The 9,814-nt window shown below is 34.7% G+C and overlaps 1 protein-coding gene across 5 annotated transcripts; it reads right to left on the bottom strand.

Annotated features, from left to right (window-relative positions):
- Positions 1–1,415: 1,415 nt before the first annotated feature.
- LOC140967791 (transcription factor EMB1444-like) lies at positions 1,416–8,531 on the bottom strand. 5 transcript variants are annotated; one of them, XM_073428531.1, is made up of 11 exons: positions 7,471–8,531; positions 7,139–7,300; positions 6,748–6,832; positions 6,047–6,088; positions 5,195–5,254; positions 4,504–4,620; positions 3,238–4,386; positions 3,051–3,152; positions 2,400–2,537; positions 2,051–2,176; positions 1,416–1,784 (listed from the first exon to the last, which is right to left on the bottom strand). In XM_073428531.1, the coding sequence occupies exons 1-11, from the start codon at positions 7,563–7,565 to the stop codon at positions 1,704–1,706; spliced, it is 2,157 nt and encodes a 718-aa protein (XP_073284632.1). In that variant the 5' UTR covers positions 7,566–8,531; the 3' UTR covers positions 1,416–1,703. The 5 variants fall into 5 exon arrangements, with proteins under 5 accessions (XP_073284632.1, XP_073284634.1, XP_073284633.1 ...); XM_073428533.1 differs by having other exon boundaries at positions 1,416–1,778; XM_073428532.1 differs by having other exon boundaries at positions 3,241–4,386.
- Positions 8,532–9,814: the final 1,283 nt, after the last annotated feature.

Genomic DNA, 9,814 nt, shown 5'->3' with positions numbered 1-9,814 from the left:
ACATTGGATTAGTCACAAGCAACATACTCGATTATTAATAAGTAATTAAGACGTAATTAATTGATGTAATAGATATTAGCTCAGAAAACTCTTTTACATAGAATTAAATAGAGAGATCGATATATTCTAATTATTTAATGGATAATACGTAAATTAATTTTGTTGGCTTGTTAATCAAGAATTCTATTTTTTTTAAGGAAAATATAATTATCGTCTCCAACTATTTTATAGTTAAACCAACACTTGAGATTTTGATTCGCTTCATTGATGTATATATAATATCCAAGATGATGATTAATTAAAGATTATGGGGGTAACATATGTCATTCTAAACTTGTCATAACAATGCTTGACTTGTGAGATAAACGATGTTTTATTTAAAATTATTGTAAAACGCAAGAAATAAACATAAATGGAATGAAACCAAGAAGTTTTATTTGACTAGACGGAGGAAACATGCCGCCGCATATTTGCCTCCAAAGTTCAGCATAATGGCGTCACAATGTGGGGTTCTCAATTTGAACAAAGTACTCTTCCTTCCAGGTAAATTATATTTGATGAATGAGGTCCCATCATTCCCAAAGATGTCCTCCCTCTGTTCAAGGAAAATTACTTTCTTCGGCTGATAATGATGTTAAAACCATCTACTTTTATATTATAAATTAATCAGTAAACATTTATTTTATTTCTTTTTAAAAAAAATAACAGAGAAAAATCCATCATATTTCATGGATTTCCACTGGAAGCGCTTCACGATACAGCTGTACACGTATTTCTTGTAAGAACCATCCTTCTTAAACAATCGAATGCTTCTACTAAAATCTACAAGAAAATGAAACAGTTAATTACACGTTAAAAATTATTAATTCATTTGATTAAGAAGGGAAGAGACCCACGATGTTGAAGAACTGTTTAATGGGCAATTCGAACATTTCACGGTAGTCGGTCGGTGATTCTCGAAGAAATATGGAGACACGTACGTACATCTCCAGGACTCCACCGGGATGGTCAAGGACAAAACTTTATGGGCTTCTTTCTCTTTGAATGTGTTTTATGGCTATAAGGCCCAATCCACACATATCGTCCAACTTCGATTTCTCATTTTGTTGGACGGCCAACATATTTATATAAGAATGGATTTGGTTTAATGTTAAACTCGTTCCATTTGAGACGGGTTGTAAATAATTATTTTTTAAAATATTTATAAACATAATTTAAACTCGATCAACGGGTTTACAAACGAGTTCGGATGAGTAACGGGTGATCCGGGTCCAAGTTTTTGTTGGCGTCGCCACATTGCCATCCATTTAGTATATTGTCGGAGAAATTATTATTATTATTTTTTGCAATTAAAAGCTCGCTTATTATTCTCTCAAAAAAAAAAAAGAAAAGGAAAAAAAAAGATAAGCGCTTATTACAAATGACAAATTTTGAAGCGATCAAAATGTAGCATCGACAACTGATAATACATATTTGAAAAACATAAGACACGAGAATTTTTTTTAAAAGAAATCTCACTCAATCTATTAATCTCACAAAAATGTCAAAAGAAACCAGATATTGTAAGTGACAACAAGAAGAAAATACACTCAGTGGTCATAGTGAAGAAGCGTAAAAATTAAATTCCCGCGGTCGACAGCTGCCTCTAGAGGTTGAATTTGAGGTGAATGGATCATGAAACCAATGCTTAGAGAAAGAGGAGACTAACTAGAAATCTTAGATTGCAAAATCTGCATCAGAGACCATAAAACATCCATCCGGTGCATGCTTTTGTTGTTCTGTCCCTAGGCAGGTAATGTTGCTATTAGAAAATGAACGAATAAGAGAGAAGCGTGTGCATAACAAAAGAAACTTCACGAGTCAATGATCGTCAAAGACAACGCATGAAAGTATTGGGATTCTAAATCTCCATATTCCAACAATCAGCAACTGTCTTTACCAATTTTTTTGACTCTATAGTTACTTCACCAACTGGAATGCCACTTCAGGCAACATGCCATATGTGAATCGATTCCCTGAATATATATATCACGTACAATAAGATTTATACCTCAACCACAAAGCATATCCAGGTCTTATTTCCATATGATTCTGAAACACCTTTCAGAATAGTTAAACCCAAACTTCTGATGGTTTCTGCTATATCGAGAAACTGGCTGCACCGATCACACAACATCTACATAGATAAAAAAAAAAAAAAGGATAATGATGAAGATTAGAGGATAAAAATATATATATGATGTGTTTTTTTCCCGACACAGTCAACTCTTGCTATGCAAACTTCGATGAGTATAAACTTTCTACTCTTTGATAAGAAAAATTCCATTTGATGGTTAAAAACTATGCATTCTTGTTGTTGGTTGCAGAAAATATGGATGGATAATGAAACATTTCGGTACCTCAACAAGCATTTGCCCATGCATATTTATGTTTTCCACTATTATTGGGAAAACTTTGGAGTTATTTCCCACTTCCATGGCCCAACTCGAACCCTGCTCACTTGAAAATCTCCACATATCTGTGTTCTTGTCAAGCAACTGTAAAATCACATTTGTTCTTAGATTAAAACAAATCATATATAACATGTAGCGAATTCAACCCAGTTGGAACTGAATTCTTGGCTATCAATACACAGTTTCAATAGAATTTGCATTCCAAAGATGCAAACATGCCGCTACAGAATTCATGATAACATCTTTGTGGAATGGAAGTTCTCCTTAGCAAACATATTATGCTCTTTTCGTTGCAAATAATTCATTTTATAAAATTCCATCACCAAATTAAGTTGTTAATGCAGTTGTTCGAGCTTACTGGCAATACAAATGAACCTGTGTGGCCCACGTTACAGTCACATTTCTAAATTTATCATCTCTTTGCATTTATTCTAGTGAACCTCAAAAGCATTACCACAAATAGTAGAACCTCAAGACTGTGTGCCAACTCCCACTCATTAGTAAATATATTCCCATGAGTGAGAAGAAAGGTTGAAGCAGTGAATTCCAACCAATAGGAGTGATAGGACCTTGGATTGAGCTATATAAAATCCTTACCTTTGATGCAGAGCATTTATGCAGCTTCTCCGCATGCTTGGTGATGCTTTGCAAAAAGAGCATGTGTTTGATTGTTCGCTCAAGAAGTGAATCAATACTGCACTGTGTCATTTAGAAGTTTCAGCACATATTATACGGAAAATAAAAAGAAACACTTCAAAATCAGGAAAAAAATAGGTATCGACACCACCTTTGATCCACTAGGAACAAGCTCTCGCAACTCCTTTATTCGATCTTGTATCAATTGCCTGTCCCTTGGCCTTGGCCTAGAATTTTCACCAGTCCTGGTTCTCTTTTTATTCATCTTAACTGGTTCCCATGGCCTTTCCAAGAGTCCACTCCCTCTGCTAGAGCTGGGCGACAAAAGACCTTTCAAAGACTCAACACCACATGGTACTGAGTTCAAGCTACTTGATGTGGCTCGATCAAATGAGTAGCCTGTGGATCTAATGGTACCAACACTGGTGCAAGGTGTTCTTTCTGCAGAAAAGAGACTCTCCTCGGTCTCTTGGTATGATTTCGCAATGTTTGCATCATCATCTTTACCACTAACTTTGGCCACCAATGCATCCAAAAGGTGCATATCAGGGTTCTCCATCAGCAAACTGCTACTACCCATTCCCTCAGGATTTTCAATAGCCATATCAGAGTTTTTTTTTCCTGCTTCCCAGACATAGCCATTTTGCTTTCTAAAAGAGGGTCCCAGTGCTTCATACAGCTCATAGCCAGAAGAAAAACTGAAAGGAGAAAGATGCATCTCAAAATTATCAAACTTGCTTTCTATTTCTAGATTCCTCTCGAAGTCTGGATGCAACTGCTCACTTGGAGTTTCTGGAACATAAAATTCACTTTGATCCTGAAATGTTAGAGAATCGAGATTTTCCAAAGGAAGGCATGATAAATTCATCTGATGACCATCAGTCGGTATGGTGGTATCATATAAATACAAGTTGTCACCCTTGACATTCTTAACAGCTGGGAGACTCAAGATTTCTGGTCTTTTTACCAAATCCTTCAGGTCATTTGTTTCTTCTCCACACTTAATTTCACAAAAAGATCCCATTGCTTCTTGTCTTTTCTTCCTTGTAAGAATACTTTCAGAACTTGAGGGAAGTGAAATTTCATTCTCCGGCATTGAGCACTCTGATCTTTCATGCATCTTCATTTTGAGTGTTAAAGAGCCTCCCGATAGAGGAGAAATAGACGCGTGATTACTCCCAATGGATGAAAGAAAATGAGAACACAAACTCGTCCCATCGTCATAAAAAGAGCTGCCCAAAATCATTTTGTGGTCATGATTTCCTGCTGAATTCGGAATTCTCGCACACGCATCTGACTGACAAGTCATGCAGCAACATGCAAGAGGGGGAAAATGAGTTTATCGACTTTATACGTAAATACACGTGGATAAGTAGAAAGTGTGATAATAGAGAGAAGAGAAAGAGAGACTCACTAGACAAGAATTTTGTAAGGTATTATGAAGTGAACTGTGAATAACACGAGCTAAAGAATCTTGCAGATAAGAAAAAACATTTCTGATGTGCTTGATCAATTTCAAATCCTCGGAGATCTGATCAGCTCAAACATAAAAAAAAAAATTGAATGTAATTTCCATATCAGGAGACTATCAGTGCCCCCCTTATGTAAGTATTTATAATGTCATCATCCAGACAACCAATGATGGTGGCTGGAAAAATTTCAAGCAGAATTGGGAACCTAATTTGTCGTTCCTGTCTGTTTCTTTAGGTTTTTAAATGTAGATGTGAGTTGTTACTATATTGCACAAACAAATGTTAACCAAAGGAAAAAAATATATTTATTTATCAACTCGTTTAACTGAAGTATACACAATGATGCAGGATAGGGCAAACAAGGTCTACCCAACTTTCTCAAATCAAGAAAACATGATGATATCAAGCACAAATACCTCATGGCATCTGTGATTAGAAGACATATATAATAACATACCTCATCTATCAAAATATTTTTATCAAAAAAGAGAACATAAGTTACTTCATTGGCTATGCTACCAATACAAAGCACTATCAGCCAACAAGCGCATGTAATCGATCAATTTCTCCAGTGTGCCCAGCATAAAAAATCATAAGAAGCAAAGAGGACAGTTGAGTTAGAAAATGGCATACTTTATGCAAAGAACCAAGTTGTACGACTCCATGTGGAATAACTGCCACAACTGCAATGGTCTGCGAGACAAGAAATCCACCATCATTAACACACCTCAACAAAATCCGAAGAGGCTCCAGGTTGTTATATACAACATAGGTTCAGAAGCTGCTTTCCAAAAGAAACAGAATGGCAAGTAGAATTTCGAAGGACATGAGATTTCACTTGAGCTTTCTTAATAAATCAATAGCCGATTGTTACAAACACCAAGGAATCATTTTGTCTTGGTGCGATGAAAAAGGAAGAACAAAGAAATGATGAGAAATCAATAGCAAAATGTGAAGATATTAGCGAAGATAAGCTCAGCTGGTTTCCTCTACCATTTCCATCAGGCTGTAATTTAAGCTGCCAATATATTCTTGACAATGTTTAGATTCAGATTGGTACTTATCGAGCTCGAGCCAGTTTAGAAATGAGTTCACCTAAGAAACAAAGCTGATTATTTTTATCCATGATCAGGACTTCACAACCGGTCATGTAATTTTAAGTACTCAGTTCAAAATTCAAGCTCGAGCCACAAGCATTATCAGTTGAGCTCCAACTCAACAAGTTTATACTCATGTACAAAACACACTCAAATCAAACATGTAGCCCAACTTCAACACCAAGTTCGAATATTTTCTCAGTATTCTACNTATAGACACACACATATATTTTTTGAAATATAAAGGAAATATTTTCAGAAGCCACTTAAGTATGAGTTTAGTGGCCACTCTGTTTTAATGGATGATTTCACTTTATCACTGAAATAATCACATAATGACATAAGAATTGATAGTATAAAATAGAAGCAAATAGGATGACAGATGCACCTTAATGCCAGCTGAAAATTGATTTTGCCATCCATCAAAAGTCTGGAAATAATAAACTTTTTCAATTAGAACGGGTGAAAAGGCACCATGTGATTTGCAATAAAGAAGCAAAAAGTTTCACACCATTCATCAACACTTTTATTGCCATATCTCCCATTTCGGTTTCATATTCCAAAGACTCTTCCATTGAGAGGGAAATAACCACCGTACTCCATACCACAGTTCTCATAATTAAACCAAAATTCATAAACATGAGACCCCTTCCTGTTGTGATCACCATAATCAAAGCATCCCTAGCCTGGTAAAAAAAATCACGGGCTGGGCCCCGTATATTCCAAATGGAAAATTCTAACACTAGGACCACGTGCAACAATCAGAGTGTGCTTTTTAGTCTTTCTTACAAATATGTGAGTGGGGACCAAATACAGGGCACTAAACCAGGTGAACTATAACAATGCAATTACACTAAGAATTACCAAATTCTTATGCAATTAACAACTACTTAAGTTATAACAACAATGTCTCAAGTAAAAAGGCTAAATTTTAGTTAACATAACAATAAAAAAACTACGTAAACCACACTCTTTTCTCTAACAACAACCATCAGTTTTGTACTTGATGTCACAACAAGAATTAAATTATGAAAATTGCTCTATTCCATAAATGAATCATTTGAACATCGTAAGAAAAAGATTCCAGACCTCCGATGTGGAGGAAAAATCGGCAACATGCTTATCTGAGTAAATCCATGAATGCTTCCCAGAAACTGCCACTTGTCCAACAATCCTGCGCAAATAGAAAAGATGAGAAAACTCAAACAAATCAAACGTGTGTGCATCTTTCAAGAAACAAATCTTTTAAAAAAAGGAAGTTAAAGAAATCATTGGTTTCTACAAAATTCACTCATAAAACATTGACCCTCAGAGACATATTGATGTTGCCACAAGCATTAGCTACAATAATAGTCGATTTTTGTTATAGATAAAAAAAACAAAAAACAAAAAACAAAAACAAACACAAGTAAAACAAAAACAAGCCCGGTAAAACATGAATGTGAGGAAATTTTGTGGACATGCTAAAAACAAGCCATACCCTTCCCCGAGAGAATATACTTGATATGACATCTTTGCCAGGGCTAAGCCCAACAGATCATGCGAATATAGCCCATAATTCAAGCTGTGAGCTGCCTCGATGAAATATTTCTTATCTGGGCATAGATTGCCGTCATAATAGGCATCCTCCCAAGTCAATATCCTGCATAAATTTGCCGGGTAAAAGCTGTTAAAATTAATAAATAAAGAACCAATCTACAATGGGTCACTACCCATGAAAATTCTTTGACAAGCTGAAAACTATCTGTAATGATGATTTTATTGTATAAAAAAATCTTGAAATTCAGACCAGAAACTAGTAATGGCACTCACATCTGTTCTTGATGTTTGAGCTTCCAGAAAATTGCATACTTCCAGCCAGTGTTAAAACAAAGGCTCCTCAGCATCTGCTGTAATTGGCTTTCCATCTTTCCTCCTCCCAGCAAACGAAAATCCTAACTCAGAACCCAATTCTAAATGGAAAGAAACCCGCAAAATCCCTATGTTCAACCCCGTCTTTTAAGTAAAATTCCTGATCCTAGCTTCCCCTGTAAGATCCTCTCCCGGCTTGTTTCCTTCTCACCCGTCTCTTGATTACAGGACCCACCGTTGGCAGCAACATTCTATCATCCTTCTCCATCTCCTATCCCACTTTTACACACTAACCCAAGCGCCAAGCAACAATCAAAGAACAATCTTTTGTCTCACAAGAATACAACAACAAAAAAAACAGCACAAAAATCTAGGAAAACACCATTTATATCCCACCCTTCAAGCAATTCTCCATATTTGATCACACTTCAACCTGAAGAAATATCACAAGAACCCTCAGAATAACCTTTACTGAAATTCCTCACAGAAGAGCAACAAAACCAACCACAGCCTTCCAGAATTCACAACAACCAAAAGACTCCAACTCCAAGAAACTAAAAAAAGATTCAGAAATCCTACTGAAACACTCAATCTAACGAACAAGGAAGCAAAAAACCAGCTAGTTATCGTATATCAAACGACATTGAGCAGTCCATGGCAGTTTCTTTCCGTTCATTAACTTTCAGCTTCCACAATACAAATAACTCAACACACAGGTTCAAAACAAAACTCTGCACAGAAAAAATGAGCAACGAATCCGTTTGCTGCCATTGGAGTTTCGATCGCGAATATCAAGCATCAATCACAACATTTCAGGGGAGAAGAGAACTCGAAAAAAGACGACCCTCTACGTTAAAGGAGCAAAGAAAAGTGGGTTCTCGAATAGAAAGATGACAACTTGATTGATGATTCAATCGTATATTTCCTCTAAATTTTCTTCGAACTCAAAAGCTTTGCTCTTTATATACAAAGAAAGTATTCAGCTTTTGTCGACGCTACAGTTGACACCCGCGCTTTCTCTAATCCTCACTTTGCGCCGCATATTGTTAAATGTCCATTATATCCCGAAATATTTTTCGTTTTGCCCCTTTCAAAAAACAAAATAACTAATGTAAATAAATATTAAATTTTAATATTTATAATTATCGGAAATCTTTTGTTTTATATTAGTTATTTTCATTAAAAAAAAAAACCATGTAAGGATCTAACATATAAATTGAAAAAGAGAAAAATGATATAAGCTAAACAAGAAAGGATGAAATATCATGCAAAGCTACTGGAAACTTAAAATGAAATTATATAATATTATTGTTATATGTATCACATTATGATGGAAAATGAGGTGTGCTTTTGAATTTAGTCCACTTTTGTGGCAAACAAAATAATATCAATGTGTAAATTTGCTTCTTGTTCTCCCCTCATCAAAATCTTCTTTTACACCTTTTTGCAACCCCACAAAATCTTACCACATTTCATGGCAATTTTTTAGATTAATGTATTCAGATTTGTATGTGGTTTTACAAATCAAAAAGTCATTGAAAAAGTAAATTTTAGAAATAAAATTACAGTTAAGTTTTACTTTTATTTAATTAATGAATATTTAAATAGAATAAAAATATTATTGAAATTATTTAATGTATTTAATTATGAGATAGATTGATTAAAAAAAATACATAAAATAATATCAAATTTGAAAAGTTGACTATATGTTTGTGAATTTTTTGAATTTTTTTTTAAATGTGATCTTTACGTTTGGACGAACGAAGTAATTTTTATTATCTGGTTAAAAAACAATTAATGGAACACATAATCTATTTCTCGGATCCATTTTTGTTTTGTTTTTGGAGTGGATCGAAGTAATTCATATTATGTTTACTTTCGGAGAGATTTCAAATATCGATTAAACAATCCAATTTAAAACTCATGCAAAACTACATAAATTAAAATCCAAAGTAGAATATATTGAATTCGAATCAAGATCTCAATTGCCATTCAACAATCATTTTTACTGCTAAAAGTTGTGACACCTCGATTACATTTGTCCCCTTTCTTTTTTGCCATATAATTTCATGGTTTCAAAGTGGGATTTTAATCTAATTATTGCCAAAGCCACTAACAAGTTGATGGTACTTGGCGATCAATCACTATTTCAGACAGCTCACAAAATTAGACATCGTGCCTTGCTCCACTTTCGATTTCTACTCCCTTTTTTCCCTATAAATTTCAACTGTAATTTTTGGTTTGTTCCATGCTACAAGTAATTAATGCTTCATGTAATTAATAATTTATTATCGATTTTTCTAAC

The sequence above is a fragment of the Primulina huaijiensis genome, unplaced genomic scaffold (assembly GCF_012295235.1).
Source record: "Primulina huaijiensis isolate GDHJ02 unplaced genomic scaffold, ASM1229523v2 scaffold28027, whole genome shotgun sequence".
NCBI lineage: Eukaryota > Viridiplantae > Streptophyta > Magnoliopsida > Lamiales > Gesneriaceae > Primulina > Primulina huaijiensis.
The sequence above is the reverse complement of the archived record's forward strand: the minus strand, read 5'-3'. Positions and strand labels throughout refer to the sequence as shown.